The following is a 23,035-nucleotide window of genomic DNA, read 5'->3' as shown; positions in this document are numbered from 1 at the left end:
AATTGAAAAAGGAGTCAAGCCTTCGAAGCAGCAAGAATATTTGCTGAATGTAAAGAAAGACCATTTTAAAATAATAGCCATATATTAATCATGTACTTCTCAAAATAAAAATATACTTAGATGGAAAACTTAGTATAGAGACATTAGAATTTGTCATTTTGTAAATATGCCTTTTAAGATCTTTGTGAAGAAGAGAAAATTTATCTTAAGAAAGCAAAAAAATGTGGTAGGTTTTCATGATACAGTCCTCAGATGCCATGTCTCTCCTGAGGGCTGCGGGCCGCAGCTGTTGGGCCTGGTGGGGGCCTTTGCCATTTCGCTCTGGCTGTCACTACTGATCTTTAGGAACTAAGGTCAAGGCTTCCCAATCAGAACATGCTGTGCTAGGACTGCCTGGGTTTCCTCTCTCATCTTTGCCAGGTTTTGACCAGGAGTGTGAAGGTAGTACTTGCCATGGATGTGAGTGTTTGTGGTTAACTTCCCCAGAAACTATGCCTGAAAACTGAGCTTAGCCAAAGTGGCTTCCCTCTGAATTTCTTCCCTGCCCCTGCACTCTGCTCGTAAAAGTTTTGAACTTCTTCTGTCTGTGTAATTGCTACCCATTATTTAAGTCCAAAGTCATTTACTTCTTCTGCAGTTAAATTCAGTTCAGGAGACAGGTGTCGATCAACTGTGTGTAAGTCACTGTGTGAGAAGTACAACGGTAAACAGGGTATGGTTTTTTTTATTCAAAGAAACAATAGCCTAACGCAGAGGGACTGTACATAAGTGTCATAGGATTAATTTGACTCTAAGAAATGGAATCCTCCTTGAGCTAATTTAAATAAAAGTGGAAATTAGTATGAGAAACTGGTGGTTCTCCTAAAACCAAGGGCAGGAAATGGAGGCAGGCCTCACGAGGAGCTCAGAACTCACAAGGTGGCAGAGGAATCACAGCTGCTCTCTCAACGACCCTGACAAGTCCCACCACCACATGGCATCTTTTCTGTACCCCTGTCTGCACGTGAGCTGGATTGTTCTGCCTCTCTCTACACAGCAGCCGGCTACCTGTCAGTAGCCTACACAGCCCCCAGTGGTACTGCCAGTCCTCTGCAGGTCACATACTGAAGTCTAGGTCACGATACAGAATTTCTAGGGTAGAAAAATCTTATCGGTCTAGCCTGAGACAGGTATTTGCCCTGATCAGTAGTTTTAACCAGAGGTAGTGGTCCAAGGTCCCATGGCCCACCGCCTAATTGGTAGGGACTGTGTGGGACTTGAGTCTCTGGGAACAAGTGTGGATAAAGTAAACAGATTGAATGGCCTGTCTCTTTGACCTCTAATTATCGTATGAAGTAGAATATAGGAATAAAGTCGTTTTCGGGAAGTTTAGAGGAGGTGGGTGAAGGGAGAAATCTAGGATTGTTCCTGAGAGAACGGAAGCCCCTTTGCTGGAAGATCACTCTGCCTGAGAGTCTGGAGTGGACAGGAGGGGACGTGACTGAAGGCAAGCAGTCCTCACAATCTGTCGTATTAACAGAGAGGAGACGGGGAGAACCTGGAGTAAATGGGTTGCCGTGAAGGAAGCAAAAGGAGTGACAAGATTCAGGGGAGAGAAGGGAGGTGAAATCCCCTAGATGTGCTCACCAATTAGAAATGGGGCATGAATGAGAAGGACAGAACTGTGGATGAACTTGCAGGCCTCTGACTTGAGTGTCGTTGGGGAGATGACAATGGTGTTGAACCACAGTGCACTGCGGGCAGCTTCAGCTCCTACCATGCCCTTGTCTTATGCCTCATTGCTTGCTGTTTCCCAGGCTGGCTGTGTGTGTTCGTAGCTCCAGACTCTTACACACCACACTTCCTTTCCCAGCAGTGGCTTTCTCCTCTCCCTGCTATTTGTTTAGTGAAATACTCCACTTTTAAACTTAACTCCGTTGTCTACTTGAAAAACGTTCCCTGATTCCTCCCTCCTGGGTGCTCCCATAGTCTGTAATGCTACTGTTATTATCACTCTGGCCTGTTTGTATTGTAATTGCTTATGTAAGTTATTTACTTGGCCATGAGTTCCTTTAGGACAAGGATACTCAGTGAACATTTGCTGGCTGGTTCAATGGCCTTAAGGAGGCCATCAATCTTGGTGCCCCCTTCCGGGTAAGCATTGCTTCTCTGGCACCCCTCGTGCCACTTTGGTGCCTCCTGTGATGGACAGCCCAAAGACTATTACAGTACTGGAGACCTTTGGGTGTTAGAAAGTTATTTTTCATCTTGTTCCCAGAACTGTCATGAGATACCTCAGTTCAGCCTTGTTTACTTCTGTACATCACACCTGTCACATTTTCTGTACTCTTCATCCTATAATGCTAGCAAAAACCTGAAGGTAATCGTTCTTAGTGAACCCTTGCTGGCTTTGAGGGATCACTGCTTTTTGTTATGCATCACAACGTATTTAATACTCTTCCTATTTAGTACTAGGCTTTTGTCCAAGATACTTAAAAAGCCACAGTGGCTTCCTCGCTGGAATGATCTGTAATTATGTAATCAGATTTACAGTTTTAAGAGCTTCCCAACCCTCTTAAAGCATCTTTCCCTTTAGAAAGTCCTGCAGTGGAATTCATGCCTATATTTTCTCAGACCTTTGTGAAATCTCCTGTCCTAAAGTCTAGAGTTTATAATCACAGCCTTCCCTTCCAGGATGTCATAGCATGGAGATACTGTGGTCACTCTCTTCTAGATTTGTTATGGTTCTTCTTCTTGAATATTTAAGGATAAATCTTGAAGAAAATGGAAAAGTTTTAGAGCAGCTACTGTGAGGAACGTGGTAGTGTTTCGTGGCAGCACTTTAGACTAAATGAAGATCTATAACTTGAACTGACCTAGAGCAAACAGACATGTTAATGTTATTTGCTCTAGCAAACTTTGGTAGCTTTAAGGGAGGAGGAAAAATAAATAGGTCAGTGCAGGTATAGCAGGCTTGAGAAATTTAGGGTTGAACTTGGGATTGTCTAGGTTTAATGGGAGGCTATTGAAATAGAGGAATTGAGAAGGAGTCACGGTGCTGTTCATTTTAATGAGAGTGAAGGACAGCAGCTTCCATTGGAGAGAGTGGCTGGGTGAGATGAAGGGAGGGAAAGGGAAGTTCTGATTGATGACACATGTGGAAGAGGAGGAAGTGGTTGGTCAGGGGGACGGGTGATCTGTTCTGGTATCTTCATCTCCCAGCTTTGACCAGTAAAGTGCCAGTTACCAATTAGAAATATATATTTGTTGACTGTTGGAAACAAATATCCTTTAACTTTCCATTCAGTTTGACAGATACTGAATTTCTTATAAGGTAGATCTAAATTAGGGGGATGGTCGTTAAATTATACTAAATTGTATTTAGTAGGAGAGTGAGATAGTAACTAGGTTGGTAGAAAAAAAACGGGAGAAATTAGTTTCATTGAGGCATAGCCTACAAGAGTAGCAAATTGGAAAATAGCTCCGTCTAATCTTTCCCTCTGTGCGCAAGGAGTACTTCACCTGATCAAGAGTATGTTCTTTATCTGAAGACTCTTCTGAAGAAGAGGGCTGAGTTATATAATCCTATGAACTTGAAACTTAGACTTTATCTAAGTCCTTTCCGGGGTGGGGGCACAGTATCACTTGCCCTGGCTGAGAGACAAAACGCAAATCAGGCTGAGGAAGGGGCTCTTTTTTTGTGTGACTGTTGGGCTCCACCTGGTGGCCTGGAAGGACCATCTTTGGAAAAAGCTGGGTCTTCAACATCGAGAGCATCCTGGTCAGAGCGGAGCAGAGGCAAAAGGGGTGGAGGACGACAGTGGTTCTGAGCCAGGCTTTGGTGCCAAATTGTTCTTTCCCTCGCGCTGTGTGCGGTCATTAACACTTCTTCCGTGGTTGTCAGCTTCATCCTCAACTGCTAGTGCCTCTTCTCGAAAATACTATTTTAAGGTAGGAGAGAACCTTAGCTACCGTGAGCCTTCTCTTAAAGTCCTTAAATGCTTGCATCCTCCTCTTTGCTCCCTTCACATTGACATTTGGCTCTTCAGTCTCAAGCTTCAGGGTCTTCCCTAAAATCACGTGGTATTTTCGAGCCTTTCTTCTTTTCCACATTCCGTTGTCTGTTTTCACTGACCTGCCCACATTCCTAAAGTCCCCATTCCTTACTTGCTGTTTTCTCCTGTGTCATGTTGATGAGCCAGAAAAATGGAAAATAACGTCTCTTCTCCTGATTTTAGAAAATAATATGTAACATATACAGCCAAAGACATGGTGTATTTGCCACACTTTCCTTTCTGTGTGCTGTTACTGAACTTCTGGGCTCAGGTCTAGCTGATATTTGTGCTCCCCTTGAAGGTTCTCAGGGATCTGAGATCGTTGTACCTGTTTGCATGGAGTTTCCAACATGGGCCAGCATGCACGAGAGCATTTATTTGAGGGATAATCACTACAAGACTGTCTGGCTTGGCCTCCTGTGTGTGGCCTTGTTTTAAGGCTCAAACTCTATAAGAATGTGTGATAGAGAAAGGACGATGAATGGTTTAGAACGCTAACGTTGACTGTTCAGTGTCCCTATTTTCTTTAAGGCAAAGAGGCCACTTTGAGAGACTTTCTTGCTTAATTTCTTATATCTATAGCTGGTCCCTTACTTCAGTAAGTTTTTCACTTGAACATGACCTGGACCTAATGCTGCTTTATATAAAATTCTTACGTGCACACATAACCCCCACCTATTAACTACAGGAAGTTAGGAATATTGTTTCAGCACTGTCCCGATTAATTTTACAGTAGGACACAGTTGTAATATCATTGATTGTGAATGGGAACAGTATTTGTGGAGGAGCCTGGTGAGTGAGAAGTATTGAGGTGGTAATCCTTATAAATTACTCTAATGAGGGCCTCCTGGGTGGCTCAGTTAAGTGTGTGACTTTGGCTCAGGTCATGGTATCGCGATTCGTGGGTTCAAGCCCTGCTTCAGGCTCTGTGCTGACAGCTCAGGGCCTGGGGCCTGCTTTGGATTCTGTCTGCCCCTCCCCCGCTCATGCTCTGTCTCTCTCTCTCTCTCTCTCTCTTTCAAAAATAAATAAACATTAAACATTTTTTTAAAATAAATTAATGAGGAAAACTTTCTATCTCAAAACTACTTATTGTAATATCAAAAATAGAAAAAATTTAAAAAATTTTTTGAAATATATACATATTATACATTTACTATTAAAATTATTTAAAACATGAACCACTGAAAGTAAAAAAAAATTCTAGAATTTCACCCCCAGAAATAATCACTATTAAGGGTTTGGTGTATATTTGTCTAAAATATTGTTTTTAAAATATTTGTTAACATTCATTGCAAAGTATGTTTCACAAACAAAAGTACATATGTAATACTTATGTAATTTTTGAATTTTCATATTAAAATCAACCCATGAACTCAGTACCCAGATTAGGAATTACATTGCAATATTGTTGAAGCGTCCTATGATCTTCTGGACCCTAACCACTATTTTTTTCCCCCAAGAGGTAACCACTTTCTCAAACATGCTAATCAACATGTGCTTTTCTTTATGATTTGCCCATATTTATTATCCTTAAAAGTACTAGTTTTGCTTGTTTCTAAACCTTACCAAAAATACCATGCTACATGCTTCTGTGACTTGCTTTTTTTTATTTAACATTGTTTCTAAAATATATTCATGTATTTCATTCATTTTAATTTGTAGTATTTCCATTTCCTGAAATATACCACAATTTACTTATCTAGCAGTGGATATTTGGGTTGAACTGAGGTTTTGCTCTTAGAAATAATGCTCCTATGAACATATCAGTGCTTACCAACTAAAGTTTCTCTAGACTCTACTTAAGAGTAAAATGACCACATCACACCCACGTGCATGTTAAACTTAACAACTTTGTACCTGAACCATTTTCCAAAGCGGCTGTGCCCATTTTTAGTTCTACTAGTATGAGTTTCTGTTTCTTCACATTCTTACCAGCACTGGATATAGCTAGATTCTTCCATTTTTGCCATTCAAGTGGGTATAAAATGGTATCTGATGATCTTAATTTATATTTTCCCAATTACTAATGAGATTGAGCATCTTTTCCTATTTTTATGATCATTATGTTTTCTCTTCTAGAAAATGTCCTTATATTTTTTATATTTTTTTCACAGTTAATTTTTTGTTTGGATAAATTTATAGAAATTGCAAAAATGGTACAGAGTTCCTATAGACTTTTACCCAGCTTCTCCTTATGTTAGCACCTTACGGTACCATAAAATATTTATGAAAACTAAGAAATTAACATTGGTATGATTAGTAACATTGGTATACTTATTAAAGCATAGAACTTATTCATATCGTGCAAATTTTTCCACTAACATCCTTTCCAGTTTGAGAAACTGGTCCAGAATCCTACATTGCAGTTAGTTGTGATATTGCTGTAGTTGTTCCAGTTTGTGACAATTTGTCAGCCTTGTCTTTCATGGCTTCACACTTTTGATTTTGTAGAATGTTTTTCAGTTTGGCTGGTCTAATGTTTTCTCATGAGTAGACTGAGATTAAGCATTGTTGGGAAAGACATCACAAAGGCAGTGTGTGTCACATCAGGGAGTACATGTCAGTATGTATTACTGGTGATGTTAACCTTGATCTCTTGGCTAAGGAAGTACCTGCCAGAATAACATACTTTTTTTTCCCTTGTAATTTATTGTATTTGGGAGATTTTTTTGAGACTATCCAATTAAACTTTCACCCACTCATTTTATTTAGCATTTTTTTATTGGGCTGTTATTTGATTTGGAGCTAAAAAACATTCTAGGAAGTAATCTTTTTAACAGTTATTGGTAGGGAAAATATCTTCTCAACAGTTTATGACTTGTTTTTTCATGTTATTAATGTTAAGTTCTGAACATTTTCCAACTTTTTGCATTTTCAAATTGCATTTTCCAACTTTTTGGTTCTGGTGTATAGAATTATAATTAACTTTTGTATATTAATGCTGTATCCAGCCACTTGCTAAATCCTGTTATTAATTCTAATAGTTTGGACATAGTTTCCTTTGGAATTTCTGTGCAGGTAATCACATCATTGGTGAGTAATGACAAGTTTCTTCCATTCTAATCCCTACAACTTTTATTTCCTTTTCTTATCTTCCTAAACTGGCAACTTACAATTGGAGAGAAGATATTTTCCACACTAATAAGTGATGAAAGTGCAATTTTGAATGAAAGTAATAATAGCAGGCATTTTTTAATTTTTCCTGATGTTTTTTAAAGGATAGTATTAATAATTTTGCTAATGTGGCAGCTAGTTATTAAAGGACTCAAAATACCTAAATACGTGTCTTTGGGTTTTATTTGTTTGTTTTTACTATCTTCAGTTTTCTTGCTTTCCCTTTGGAGTTTCAAGGAGGAATAGATGCCCTTTTTCCAGGCCCTAAAGCATTAATTCGTTTATTTTATTCACTAAACCATCATCTGTTAGGCACCTAGGATGATTAAGACTCAGAGTAAGATACAGAAATAATGTTTATTCTCTTTAGGATGACCCTTTTCATCTGCTGGTAAGTAGAGATGTACCCAAAGCACTATGATACAGTTAGAAAGTGGCATGTGCCAGAAAGGAGATCTAACAAAGGACAGTGATAGCATTGAGGAGAGAGATTTGCTCTGGAGGACAGGGTGGCTTCCTGGCCTTGCCGCTATATTCCATGAAGTTGAAATGAACTTGGTTTATGTTTTGTGGGCCTGCTTCAACATGGAAGCCATAAAGGGAGTGCCTTTAAGATAGAAATACATTGCTTAAGGAAGGAGCAACTTGTAGTATTTTTATGCTCTAGAACCAATAGTACCTTGTCAATATTTAGTGAATGCCTGCAAGATATATGATGTGAACAGTCCTGAGACTTTATTTTTTATAATAAGTGTGTTACATTTTTTGTTTCAGAATGAAGGAAGAGAAGGAGAAGTTTGCTTCTCATGAAAGATATTTTAAAATACTTTATATTAGTTAGGATGGTTTTACCACCAGGTGGTGGAAAACCCTGACCTGAAATGATTTAAACGTTAAGGGAACATATTTTTTTACAGAAGTGGGAATCCAGAGGTTGTTGCGAGCTCCAGGGCCCAGTATAGTCAGTGACTTTGTGATGTTGTCAGGTTCCCCTTTGTTGTCTTCAGTGGTCTAGTAGAAGGTTCTTCATGGTAGTGAAGACAGCCGCCAGTATGGTCAGACTACATGCTTTCTAGATCACATACAACAGGGAAGGGGGAGATCCTATCCACCAACCATGATATTGATAACAGTCTCCAGTGGAACCACATCCTGATTTCATTAGAATAATGAAGATCTGCCTCTGGAGCTGAAAATGAGATGTTCCCTATATGAAAAAGATTAGGTTTCTGTTAGAAAGGAGGAAGAGGGAAATGAATGTTGGGTGGGCAACCAGTACTGGGCATCACAAGTTTTTATTAGATTGTAATAAATGTTCCTATACTTTTTAAATTTTAAAAAAAGTTAAAATATTAAAGGAAGTTTAGAAAATGAGAAAAAAGTCATTCATAATCCTCCCTTTCTAAAATAATTAATGCCATTTTTAGCTATTCCCCATCAATCTTCTCATAAATGTTTTTACATAGTTAAATTATACTATATCTTTGTACATTTCTTTTGTTCTTATAGTTTTTTTTTTTTTAATTTTTTTTAACGTTTATTTATTATTGAGAGACAGACACAGAGTGTGAGCAGCGGAGGGGCAGAGAGAGGGGGAGACACAGAATCTGAAGCAGGCTCCAGGCTCTGAGCTGTCAGCACAGAGCCTAACGCAGGGCTCGAACTCATGAACCGCGAGATCATGACCTGAGCCGAAGTCAGTCGCCCAACCAACTGAGCCAACCAGGCACCCCAGTTCTTATAGTTCTTATGTACCCCTGGACCTAGTTTCCCCTATTTGTAACATATTAGTATGGTACATTTGTTACAACTAATGAACCAGTGCTGATAACATTATTAACTGACATCCATACTTGTACTCAGAAATCCTGGAGTTTTAAAAATTGAATGTCCTTTTTCTGTTCCAGGATACCTACACATTTATTTGTTATCATGTCTCCTTATGGTCCTCTTGGCTATGAATTTCAACGTTATTTTTGAAGGACATTTACAAAAAAATTTTTTAATGTTTATTTTTGAGAGACAGAGCATGAGTGGGAGAGGAACAGAGAGCAAGGAGAATCCAAAGCAGGCTCCAGGCTCTGAGTTGTCAGCACAGAGCCCTACATGGGCCCAAACCCATGAACTGCAAGATCATGACCTGAGCTTAACCAACTGAGCCACCCAGGCACCCTTTGAAGGACATATTTTAATGCAGAGTAGTGGTTTTTAAGTGTGGTTTAAAAACCTCAAGTGTGGTTTTTAAGAGAATTGGCCAGACATTTTGATGCAACTTTGAATCATAGTTGTCCAAAAGCAGCTGTTGCGATCTTTTAAGACAATGAAGACAGAAACTACCTAGAAAGCTATAATATTGGAACTATAACATATAGAAGGGAATTTTACCTGCAGTATTCATTTTAAGTAAAATTTACACCAAAATTAAAAAATGAAAGCAAACCCTTCTGTAAGACAAATAGGCAATGTATATAAGTCAGTTCCCTAGTAGGTCATGCTTCTGTTTAGATCCCAAGGTATTCTGGTTTTTAGGGTGGCAGCAGAATTTACGAGTAAAATAGCATAAGATTTTTTCTGGGACATCCAAAGCCAAATGCTTGAGCTCTTTCAGCATGCTGACTGGTTAGATTTTTATCTCCTGCAGGCTATCCTGGCTATGGTGCTGTCAGTTCTATCTCCGGTGAAAATCTATAATAAATTTATTTAAATAAGGTACTTGAGAAATGTTCTTTGGAACTTAGTAAAATAAATGTTAATTACTACTAATAGAAACTTGGAGTCATTGATTACATTTGGAAGCTGTAACCAAAATATAATTTTGTTTTTACGAGCCGTATTGTAATTTTGGTAAACAAGTCAAGATTCTTTGGATTCAAAATAGAGTCTAGTGAAAAATTTTTCCAGAACAGAAAGCACCAATAAAACTAAATAAAAGACAACTATTTTTCTTCATTAAACTTCAGTTAACATTCAGTGAGTGATATGACTTGTTCTGACGATTAATATTAAGTCCACCTTTACCAGCTTACTTTTGTCCTCCGTCTTTTTCACCGCCCCACCCCCACAGAGGTGGATTCGGTACTCAGCACTAGTCTTTTGGGGAAATTTCTTCATTTATTGCTAGGCCATAGTTCTTCATCTAGTAGTTTTTCAGAACAGGTTTATGAGAACTATATTCTTCGAGCTCTTGCACTTAGAAATCTTCATCTTCAAAGTCCAGTAGGCTTCACTAGGCTATGTTTCAGTGGTGATTTTCTGTATTAGTTTTCCCTGAGACATGGCATATACTTTCTCTATGTGAAATTTCTTTTATTTCAGGAAAGTTGTCTTAATGGCATGGAAAATGTTTTCTATTCCATATATCTAGTTCCTTCAGGAATACCCCTTATTCCAAAGTTGGATCTCCTTCATCTGCCTTTCATTATCTATCTGTTTTCTCTGTAATCCTTTAAAACACTCTTTGTACTTTCCAATTGCATCTTCCTCACTTCTCTCAGGCTTTTTCTCAATGAACCTTATTTTTTTTCAGAGTTAGTCTTCATTAGTTACCTCCTTCCTTAGTTACCTCCATCAAAAATGACCTTCACTTGGGGCGCCTGGGTGGCTCCATCGGTTAAGCAACTGACTTTGGCTCAGGTCATGATCTCACAGTTCGTGGGTTCGAGCCCAGCGTCAGGCTCTGTGCTGACAGCTCAGAGCCTGGAGCCTCCTTCAGATCCTGTGTCTCCCTCTCTCTCTGCCCCTCCCCCTCCTCGTGCTCTGTCTCTCTTGTCTCTCAAAAATAAACTTAAAAAAATTTTTTTAAATGACCTTCATTCTGGAGTGGTTTTATTTTTCTTCTCTACTTATTTCCTAGGTCTAAAGCACTAGGTTTTTATTTCCTTTTGTAAAATTAATGTTTTTAATATGCACTTGCATCTTTGAGCTCTTTCCTTATAGTGGTGATATATTCTTGTGAATGTCTTTGGTCAAGATACCAATTTCTGTGGCCACATACTTACAGAATATGTTTTTTTTTTCTTCTTCTGCCATTTCTTTACCTTGTTTCTTTCTTCCTGTTGACACGCAGTATTTTTTTTTTTTAATGGAATGTCTGGGATGTCTCCTTCCCATCTTTAAATAATGGTGTCTTCCCAGATTTTAGTACTATATTTTAAAAGTTGGATATTATAAAGTGTCTTTTGTTCAAATGTTTAGACCCTTTCCCACTTCAGGCATAAGATAATCATTTTTGGCCATTCTAAAATCACCAGCTAAGAGTAGGGTGGCCAGTGTTTTAAGTCTGCCTCACAGAGACTGTTACTGATGCTTTCACCACATAGAAGAATGTGTTTCTTTTCACACTAGTTTCATTCTCTGCATTCTCCATATGATCTACCTCATTTTTTATACATCCCCAGAAACTATGCTATCTGATTTTGTGTAATTAATTATTTTATGTGATTTGTGATACATTAGGGTAGAATCATGTGAAATTGTGTTTTATGGGTAAATGGTCAGATATATTGGCAATTTCACATCTCAACATAATCTGTGATTAACTTCTCTGCATTATTACTCACGACTGTTGAATCTTTACTTCTGAGTCATCCCTCAACTGGCTTGAATTGCAAATATGTTTCTCCCCCCCAGGAAATGGGTAGTATACTTTGTGCCTTGTTTTATCAATTGGGAGTCTAGCTTCCAATTCAGAGGAATCATGACTATAGCCCTAGCAATATTAAAATCTTTCAGTTGTAGAGGTGAGTATTATTGGGAATGGGTCTTAAATATGATATTGAAAGGCCCAACTCCTCCCATGAACTCTTGGTTCCCAGACCATATGCTTGAATCTAGGATACTAAGAGCAACATTATATCCTAGAGGATAGCAGTCCAGCCTCATAAGATGTTGCCTTCCAATTTAGTTCATTAGTACGCTATTACACCATTCTAATCCGTGCAATTCAGTGAGCTTTGCTACTTCTGGAAGACTAAATCCTCAATTACGTACAGTGTTGAGTAATATAATAGTTTAAAAGATAATTTGGTAAATCTGTGGGTTGCGTTTCTATAAGCAAGATGGGTGGACCAAATGAAGGTAGCAAACCCAAATCCAGAGTTAGTGTTTCTTTCAGTAGAGAGAAGTAACTGCCCTCTCTATCACAGAAGAGCTCAGCAAACTCAATCTGCTATCAAGTAGTTGGTGGGTCTTCTTGCTGTGGTTCTGAATCAGAGGCTCAGAGCTGGTTGCTGCTGGCATACTGGCATCCTGCAGGTGTGGTAGTCAGGTCCTCATTAGTGAGAGGAAGTTTATGCTGTGGAGCTAATTTTCTGCTGCTTTGTACCTTGTTTTTATTCCCATTGAGCAAACACTGCAATGGTTGGGGAAGGAGGTTGGTTGACATTCTCGGGACAAATCGTCCTGCTTCCACAGTGGAAGTCTTTTGCTGAGCATTCTTATGGAACACAAACAGTCATACTCTGGGTTCATTTCAGTAGGCCCATTTCATGCCCATGTCTCTTCCCCAGATGTCCTTGTCACCAGTACTCCAGTCTTTCTTCTTTCAGCTCCCTGTGATCTGCTAAACTTGTAGCAACTGCTCATCAGGCCATGTTTCTTCAGCCAAAGTAGACCATGGATATATTGCTTGAAGTTCTGCTTACAGGGAGGAAGTTTCTGCTCTACTCTCTTTTCAGAGACCACCCCTTAGAATGGATATAACCCTATCATAGTCCACTTATGATTCATGACAATGGAAGGTCAGTTGGAACTAGGCATCCAAGGTCCTCAGACCTTTCTGCATCCTCCTATATAATAGTGTGTGTGTGTGTGTGTGTGTGTGTAGAAAAAGAGTCTGGTTCTCTAAGTCTTATTCTTTGTGATTAGTACCCCCACATTTCACATGAGAGACTCAGTGAGACCCTGAATTTAATGATGTAATAATTTACTGCCCTTTGAATCCCCCCCCCCCCCCCCCCGTACTTATCCTGGCAGCTGCAAGAGATTCAAAATACTTGTTTGAGGGGCACCTGGGTGGCTCAGTCAGTTAAGTGTCTGCCTTCAGCTCAGGTCATGATCTCGCAGTTCATGAGTTCGAGCCCCACATTGGGCTCTCTGCTGTCCATGCAGAGCCCACTTCAGATCCTCTGTCCTCTCCTCTCTCTGCCCCTCCTCTGCTCATGCTCTCTCCTTCTCAAAGAAACAAACAAACAAACAAACAAATAAATAAATAAAACAAAAACAAAATATCTGTTTGATATACATAGGAAGTCCCTGAGTTTTCAGCTTAGCCTGGAATCAAGGACTTAGAGGCTGACCATGTAACTCTTTGCTTACATCCCTTTTTCAGGTTCTTCAAGCCTCTCACTTTCTGTGAGCCCCTTGATTTCTTTTCAATAAACTCCTTTTCCATTCAGTTAGTTTCTTGTGCTTGCAACCAAGAACCCAGACAGATAAAGGCATTAGTTTTAGAAGATGAATGTAGAAAACAGAACCTCAGGAACCTATGAGAATAATAGATGGGTTGGAAGTAACTCAGGTCCCATTAATTTCCAAAATGTCCTTCAAACTTCAAAGGCAGTGACAACAGATTCCTTAAATCCTCAATAGGAATTTCATTCTAGTGAACACAGGTAATAATGTAGTCATTTTGAAAATTAATGAGACTTGAGTCTTTAACTGTATAGAACCTTTTGTTTATTTTTAAGTAAGCTCTACGCCCAATGTGAGGCTTAAACTGACAACCCTAAAATCAAATGTTCCATCCTCAACTGACTGAGCCAGCCAAGAGCCCCATGTCTAGATTCTTTTTTTTTTTAATGTTTATTTTTGAGACAGAGACAGAGTGTGAGCAGGGGATGGACAGAGAGAGAGGGAGACAAAGAATCTGAAGCAGGTCCAGGCTCTGAGCTGTCAGTACAGAGCCTGATGCAGGCTCGAACTCATGAACCGCGAGATCATGACCCAAGCTGAAGTTGGACATTTAACTGACTGAGCCACCCAGGTACCCCCCCCCCTCCTTTTTTTTCTTTAAGTAGGCTTCGTGCCCACTGTGGGGCTTACACTTATGACCCTGAGCTCAAGACGTGAGCTGAGATCAAGAGTCGGACGCTTAACCGATTGAGCCACCCAGGCGCCACCCACAGAAATTAGTAAGAATCTTGAATGTTTAAGAAAATTGTAGGTGAGAACAAAGGCAAATCTGGAGAGCCAAGGACAAGAAGTCCAGTCATCATCTTTTATCAGGATTAGTTTGACCACAATGCCAATGGTTCCTCCCAGTGCTTTCTCAGAACAACATTGCCACTGGACACTGCTACTACCACTGCGATCACTGGAAACCATTCCGGCTGCCACGAATGAATCTTAAGCACCTCTCGGTTTTTGTGTCATTCTCTCCACATTCAAAGTCATGAGTTATGGCAGAGTCTAAATCATACATAGCGTGCTGGCCTCTGGTTTTCATAGAATGAGAGGGGTCTTCTATAAAGGCCTGGCATTATGTAGCAGACTAGTCATTTCTTTAATGGAAACTGTAGTTCTTTGGCCCATTTACATGTCACGTAGAAGTCTTCTTTTCTAATTTGTGTGCTTTTTCTTTCCTTTTCTTGCATTATGGCACTCAGTGGGACCTCCAATGCCATGTTTAATAATACTGGTGAGAGTTAACACCCTTGTTGTCTTCCTGGTCCAGAGGAAAGCATGTAGTATGTCACCATTAAGTTTTGCTATTAGCTCTAGTGTTTTCATAGGGGCCATTAATCAAGTTGAGGATTTCCTGTTCATTACTCATTTATTCAGAGTTTTGATCATGAATGTATGTTGAATTTTGTCCATGCTTTTTCTGCATCTATCAAAATGATTGTATATTTTTCTCATTTTTTGCTAATATGGTAAATTATATTGATTTTTGAATGTTGGACAAATCTTTAAATCTTCACTTGGTCATCAGGGTGCCTGGGTGGCTCAGTTGGTTAAGCATCCAACTCTCAATGTCAGCTCAGGTCATGATCTCACAGTTCGTGAGTTTGAGCCCTACATTGGACTGTGCACTGACAATGTGGAGCCTGCTTGGGATTCTCTCTCTCTCTCTGTCTCTCCCTCTCCCTCTCCCCCTGCCCTGCTTGTGTGTTCTCTCTCTCTCTCAAAATAAATACATATTAAAAATACATACATATTTAAACCTTTACTTGGTCATAATGTATTATCCTTTTTATATACAGTTAACCCTTGAACAATGCAGGGATAGTGGCACTGAACTCTCACACAGTTGAAAATCTGTATATAACTTTTGACTTTTTCCAAATTTGATACTAATAGTCTACTATAGAGTGGAAGCCTTACCAATAACACAAACGGTCAATTAACACATATTTTGTATGTTATGTGTATTTTATACTCTAGTCCTACAACAAAGTAAGCTAGAGAAAAGGAAATGTTAAGAAAATCATAAGGAAGGGAAAATACATTTACAATACTGTATTTACCCATTGAAAAAAATCTCCGGTAAGTAGACCCACACAGTTCAACCTCATTGTTCAAGGGTCAACTGTATTGCTATTTCTGTCTGCTAACATTTCATAAGAATTTTCAGTCTGTGTTCACGAGGGATATTGACCTCATGAATCCTTTGTCTGATTTTGGTTTCAAGGTAATCCTGGCTTCATGAAACCAGTTGGAAAGTGTTCCACCCTTGTCTGTATTCTGAAATAGTTTGTATGGAATTGGTATTAATTCTTTCTTAATGCTGTACATGGCGGCATTTGCCAGTGAAGCTATCTGGGCGTGGAGTTTTCTTTGTAGGAAGGTTTTAAACTATGAATTCAGTTTTTAAAATAGATATAGGAGTATTTAGGTATTGGTTTCGTTTGAATAATCTTAGGCAGTTTGTGTTTTTCAAGGAATTTATCCATTCCATGCAAGTTGTTGAATGTATTGGCTTAAAGCCATTCATAATTCTCTTATTCTCTTAATGCTTGTAGATCCTACAATCTTAGGATCTACAAGCATTAATGCTTGTAGGATGTTTCCTCTCTCATTCCTGATTCTGGTAACTTCTTATTCTTGATTAGCCTCACTAGAAACTTACCTATTTTATTCTCTTTTCAAAGAATCAACTTTGGATTTTATTGGTTTTCTTTATTCTTCGTTTTCTGTCCAGTGATCCTTATTTCTTAATTATTTTCTTCCTTCTGCTTACCTGGGATCTTACTTGCTTTTCTTTTTTCAATTTTTTCGGATAGAAGCTTAGATCACTGATTTGACACATTTCTTCTTTTCTAATATGAGCATTCATTTAAAACATAAATTTCCCTCAAAGTAATGCTTTAGCTGCTTTTCACAAATATTGACATATTGTGTTTTATTCATTTTGAAATATTTTCTGATTTTTTTTTTAGCCCACTGGTTTTTTAATTTCCAAATATTTATGGATCTTCCTGACAGCTCTCTGTATTTTTTCCCTCATATTTTTGCTGCCTTTGGCTTTTTGGTATGCTTTCTGGAGATCACCGCCTAAGTCGGAGAACGTAGCACTGGTCTGAGCCCATGTTATATGTGAGCAGCCCACAGGCAACCCGCAGGCTGCCTCGAACCTATGCTGGTGGGCAGTTGTGTGTGCCAACTATGGGCTGGCTTCTCTTGGCTGGCACATGAGAGGTGGGGCCAGCCCTGCTGCCACCACTGCCCAGTTCCAGTAGCAAGCCTGAAGATGGGAATTCATTAGAAGTCTGCATATGAGGCCACCACATCCCCAGTCTCTCCCTCTACCACTGTGCACTTAAGAACTCTGACAGCCAGGCATCTACCCTTACAAAGGATACAGAATCTTCTTCAAAGAAATTGAATGGCTCCAGAGACAGCCCTAATGCCAGAGCTAAACTCCTTACAGTAAGACTGTCTCCTATTCAACACCTAACTTAAGGCTTATAGTCTGAACATAGCATGCCAATACTTAGGAGAATTGAGCACTATCAGTTTTGTTTTATAGGACCCACAGATGAAGAGTGATATTTGCCTTCTGAAGGGTGGAACCCTACCCATAGCATCAGAACTAGCCTATTAAATGCAATCTTACTTTTAATAGACCAACACCCCAAAATGTGAATGGTGGTTTGCCAAATGACCAGATTATAGATAATTTTAACTTTCTTCTTGGTGCATTTCTGTATTTTCTAACTTCTCTACAGTGAACATATATTACTTGTGTGTTCAGATGAAAATATTTAATATATTAAGGTAAAAGTTAGAATTGTGAAAAATACGTAAGCGTCAGATTCAATCTAGTGAGCATGACTTAATGTGTAGGTGCTATGAAACTAATGACTTAACAGTAAACTGAGCTGATCAGAATTGTCTCTAAAGGTGTTTGCAAGAGAAGGAATTGACAAAAGGCTTTTACCGGTACCAATTTGACTTTTTCATGAAAAACAATTGCAAGAGGCCCAAGAAAGGCCAGCTGGCCCAACTCCCCGCATCAGAATTCCTGGAGAAAGTTAAAATTATACTGTAGACAGGGATTTAACAGGACAAGAGTATCACTGTCTCTTCTCCCTGGCCCCCTACTCACTGGTGATGGTGTTCTTGCTGGGGAAATTCGGACAGGAGGTTTTGAAGATTTTCCTACTACCTTCTCTTTTAGAGAATAAATGATGCCAGTGGTCCATTTATTCACTAACATAGTTGTTCCTCTCTGTCCTGTCCACAGGCATCTGGCTAAGAGTCTTGGGCAGGCTGGTGAAATTGAGCCTGAAACAGAAGGAATACTAACAGAGTATGGTGTGGATTTCTCTGAGTTTTCTTCAGAAGTTCTAGACTGTCTCCCTCAAGGTCTGCCCTGGACAATCCCACCAGAGGAATTCAGCAAGAGAAGAGATTTAAGGTAAATATCTGAAGCTCTTTAAGAACAACACGTTTCTACCTAACTTCAAACTTAACTTCTTAGGGACGAGGCTCAGATATTTCCATCTTTCCACCAACATTCAAGTTCAGTTCTATTGAGAATTAAGTGCTCTGTACCAGATATTGGCAAATTATGGTGCACTAAATCAGTGCCTGTTTATGCACAGCCCAAGAGCTAAGAATGGTTTTTGTATTTTTAAGTGATTGGAAAAAATCAAAATGAAAAGAATCTTTAATGAAAACTCTATGAAATTCAAATTTTAGCATCCATTAAGTTGTATTGGAACACAGCCATGCTTACTTGGTTGTATTTTTTTCTATGGCTGTCTTTTTGTACTACAACATTAGGTTGAATAGTTGCAACAGAGACCATATGGTGTGCAAAGGGCTCTCTGGCCCCTTGGAGAAAAAGTATGCCCACCTCTCTTCCAGACCATTCTAATTTCAAAAGATACAATTGCCATCTTTTCTTCTCCTTGTTACGCCCCATAGGTCTGGTTGAATAAAGACAGTGTTATCTGGTCAGAAGTACCTTCCTTCACATGGGCCTCTTCAGGCACAGAGCAAAGGATTCAAAGCTTCTGTGCTTGGAGCTTCATTTTAAAGCTTTACTTTTAGGTCTGGAATTTGTTGGAAAGTACTTTTGTGGTATTTTTATAACAACATCTTCTTTGAAGATGTTTCTTCATTGTGGGATGTTAGTTCTTTTCTGATATTTCTCTTCAGAATTTGGTTTCAGTACTGGCATTCATTTTGGATGCCACATGGAGATATTTAGAACCAAGAAACTTTTCGTACAACCCACTGAGGCTGTGGAAGGTTTTTCGCTAAGGTCATCCCGTGTCAGAGTCATTTCCACCACACTTTGCTCGCTTCTTGCGGCTGAACTTATGATCCCTTCGCGCTCAGTGCCCGTTACTCCACCTAGTTTGAGAATCCTCCTTCTCTGCCCCCTCTTGCTGTTGTATCTTTTAGGAATTTACTGCCTTTTTTTTTTCTTGCCAAGCGTAAGCAAGGAAAAGGAGATGACAGTCCCCTTTCCTACTTATTGGTGGAACACACTTTATATTTGATGTCACTTAACTGAAGTTACTGTCCTGGCTTTCAGCAGTGACCACCACTCACAGAACTCCTGCTGGTCAGTTATCTCATCCTGGGCTTTAGATCTTGGGCCCAAACCTTACCCTCTCTGAACCTTCATTTTCTCATATACAAATTGAGGGGCTTGTTTTCTGAGATCTTTTCCTAAACCTAGGAATCCATAAAAAAAATTTTACTGAGAATGAGTGCCTGAACTTTATTGTTTGTGCTATAGGTCAGTGTAGCCATTCCACAGTAACTATCAACATTTGAAATGTACCTACCCTTTCACCCAAAAACTTGACTTCCAGGAATCCATCCTACCCAAAGAAGTGTACAAGGATAGATGTGTGAGAATGTCCATTGCTGCTCTGTTGTAAAAGTGACACTTCCAATGTCCCTCAACAAAGGAATGGTTAAATAACCTGTGTCATATCAGCAAGGTAGCATTCCAGAAGCCGCCATCAAGAGCTAGATCCATGTGGACTGTCCTAAAAGGATGACCATAGTATCTTGCCAAATATATTATATAAAAATGCTCTCCAAATGTGCGTGTATACACATGCATACATGTATCTGCACATATAAAAGTATACATGCACAGAAAAAGGTCTGGAAGGAAATACATCGAACCGTTGACGGTGATTATCATGTGTGGACTCGGTGGGATAGCTGGGGGTAGGGAGGCAATATTTTACTTCAGTTTGTAAATTGCTCTATTTTTCGAATTACTTTTTAAAATAACTTTTATGTCTTTTAAAAATTATAAATGGGAATATCAGAAAAGAGAGGCGCTTAGTCTTTTCTAGCCCGATTCCTAGCCTGTGGATAAATAATAAGGCACTTCAGCAGTCAGCCCTCCTAGCGTGTTCTCCATTGCTTCTCATAGCCCCACGTCACCTTTTTCTTTGGCTCCTGTTGCCTTCTGGGTTAGACCACAGAGCAGGAGGCCTTGCTGTGCAGAAGACTTCTTTGAAAACATGCTCATGTGTTCTGTGAAAGGTTCCAGAGATACAGGGAGCTCATAGGATGCCCTCTGCTATGAGCATAGCAACAGACTTTTGTTTTTTGGTTTTTGGGTTTTTTTTTTGAATCCACTTACACCTGCCAACACTTTCTCCTTGCCTGTTACCTCTAGCATTATGTTCCTGAAATTCAAATCTGATTTATTTTACTCCTTGGGCTTAAAATCTTTCAACTGCTTCCTGGTACCCGTAGTGGTAATCTCTAAACTTTTTTGCACACTCATTCCCAGTAACGTGTATGTCTTTATTTTAAAATCACAAATATATTTACTGCTTTGCTAATTTGTCATGTACATTCTATACATAAAAGTAGAAAAGTGAGAATAAAATCAATTCTGAAGATATTTTTATTTTACTTTAAAAAGCTGTAGAAAGCTGTTTACTTTAAAAAGGTATAGAAAACTTCACATTAATAATTTGACTTTTGGTGAGAGCAGTGTGATTGAAATTCTTTATTATTTTTTTTCAATTTTTGCTTTCACAGCCTACGATATAGAAACACAAAAATCTGCTTATAAGTTCAGTGTATTTTGATACTTAGTTTTAGATTTAATGGTTATCAGAACTGAAAAAGATACCTCAGCAGAAGTGAGTTGAACTTAACTAAATCATAATACTCATTTTTTTTAGTCCTACTAACCAATTATATTCGGAAGTATAATCCAGCTAATAACTTCTCATCCTTCATCGTGTCCATCAGGTCTTGTGAACTAGTTGAAAGCTGCTACATTTTGTTTTAGATTTTTTAAATATGGGCTCATGATCTGGTTATTCTTCAGTTAGCATCTTTAAAAACTAGTTAGAAAATTCTGTCAGGAAGTTTAAGTGTATAGATATGAGTAGTTTTACAGTTTATACTCTAAGACCATTTTTAGGTCCCCAAATTGTCTAACATTTCAAACACCCTTTTTAAAAATGTTGTCTTCAAAATCTGAGTTTCTTATTTTATTTTCGTTTAGAAATCAATCACTTTTTTTCTCATTGTTAAAACATCACTTTTACCTTGAAGATACAGAGTAAGTGTGTTTATTTTTTCCTAAGGACCTGCTGGCTAACATATGATTGACGGTCATTGTTTTGAAATCATAATGTGGCTGATGATGAATTTATAGTGGGAGGAGAAGAAATGTCAACTTTTCTGTTTTCTTGGTATTAGTAGAATTAGTATAGTTGAGCCTTACCTTTAGTCTGTGGATCTTTGTAATAATCTTTTTTAGCCACTTGCCTATTTTGTAATGATTAGTTTAGCTAAAACTAGGTAATTTCCATAAATCCATGTATGGGGCATAGGCAAATACCCACCGATCACAGTTGGCTGAAAGCATAGGAAGTAATTGAATGCCGTTCGTGGGCAGTAGGGACTCGGTATTTGGACGGAGTTGTGACAGAGGGGAGAGGTACTGGGTACAAGGGTTTGTAGTACTATGATTTCTTCTGCTCAGGGGTCCAGTGCCTTCGAATTAATGTCAGAAAAACTCGGAATGAGTCCCAGCACCCACTAAAAAACATGTGCTGTGAGTAAATTAATACATACTCTATAAACTCCCAAGTTTATAGATAAATTAATACATACTCTGTAAACTCCCAAGTAAAACCTTTGCCGTTTTTCTTTTTCTGTCTTCTATGTACCACTATTTATATGTGTTATTTTTATCTGTGTACATGTAACATGCTCCAAGTACTAAGTTAGTTACTGGAAATCCAAAGACAAGTGAGGCCCGATTCTTGTTCTTTGGGAATTTACTCTTTCTCGGGGAGACAGATTTACACTCAGGTGAATTACTGCAGAGTATCGCAAGTGCTGTAATATCAGTACGAACAAACCGCCAAGGGCATTGGTGCTTGCGCTGAGATCTGAAAAGCGAGCAGGCACAGAGGGAACTAGAGTGACCAAAGCAGTCTTCATTCAGTGACAGGCTGCAGCTGCAGAAAAGGTGACACCTTCCTCTAAGACTCCAGATCCTTCTGTAACCGGGCTCACAGCTCCAGTGGCTTCCTGACCCCTTCTGCTCGGCCACCCTGCCGTGGAGGCCGCAGTGTTACTCTGGCTGTAGCTACATAAGGACTTCTGCGTACCCGTTTAGGTTTGATATTTGAACAATTATATCTGGAACAGAAAAGTTCCATCAATCTTTAAACCTCATAATCCAATTATGTCAGTAAAATTCCAGTTTTTTAGTCCAGTGGAATTGGGGTAAGATTTTGCAAACTGAAGTTGAGAGAAACAGTGTTTATTTTGAAAAGAAAAATGGTGGGTTAGCAATTTTCAAGAAGGAAGGCTGGTGTAAACTCCTAGGGGTGATCTGGCCCTTCTGATCGGGAACACCATTTTTCTGGACCTAGAGCTCTAGTCCCTGGAGAATCCCTGCTCGCATGGCCTAGACCTGCAGCTCTCTTTAGCAGGGCATCTGAGGTTAAAAAAAGAGAAGAAAAGAAAAGGAAAAAGCAAGCGACACCAATACTTCAGGCCTTTGGGGATCAGGAAGAGAATGTATCCAAGGAAACTGCTCAAAGGGGGTTGCACCAGGAGCCCAAGAAACCCCAAGGTTATTTCTGAGACTGGCTCCAATTATTGCTAATTTCATTCTTATTATTTTCTTTCCTTTGTTGCTAAACTGGAATAGGAAACCAAAGCTTAAAAGCTCAATTAAAGTGGAAAATGGAAACCTAAATATTGGAGGGGGAAAATACCACGCTAAACTGATTTTTGTATTTTTCCTATAGTTAGTAATATTGTGGAAGTTTGGATCACATCACTTTTCAGTAAAATACGAGCTTCCTTGAAGTAGAGGTGGTATCTATCACTTTTCACAGGAGAACTAGTGGGTATCTATTTCTTTACTGTCCCCTCAATAAAAAGGGTGCCCAGTGACCTCCACTGGACCATTACAAATGTGAAAC

The 23,035-nt window shown here is 39.1% G+C and overlaps 1 protein-coding gene across 7 annotated transcripts in view; it reads left to right on the top strand.

The window, feature by feature from the left end:
- Nucleotides 1-23,035, top strand: part of DIS3L2 (DIS3 like 3'-5' exoribonuclease 2) — a 345,141-nt gene that overhangs the window by 158,565 nt on the left and 163,541 nt on the right. For all 7 annotated transcript variants that reach the window (XM_019445568.2, XM_019445569.2, XM_019445566.2 and 4 more), the window contains one exon: nt 17,836-18,009. In XM_019445568.2, coding sequence (XP_019301113.2) covers nt 17,836-18,009 — 174 coding nt within the window. The remainder of the gene's footprint in view (nt 1-17,835; nt 18,010-23,035) is intronic.

Source organism: Panthera pardus, unplaced genomic scaffold, assembly GCF_024362965.1.
Source record: "Panthera pardus isolate Hobbes unplaced genomic scaffold, ASM2436296v1 HiC_scaffold_10, whole genome shotgun sequence".
In the NCBI taxonomy this organism is placed as follows: Eukaryota; Metazoa; Chordata; class Mammalia; order Carnivora; family Felidae; genus Panthera; species Panthera pardus.
This window is presented reverse-complemented; position numbering and strand designations above follow the sequence as displayed.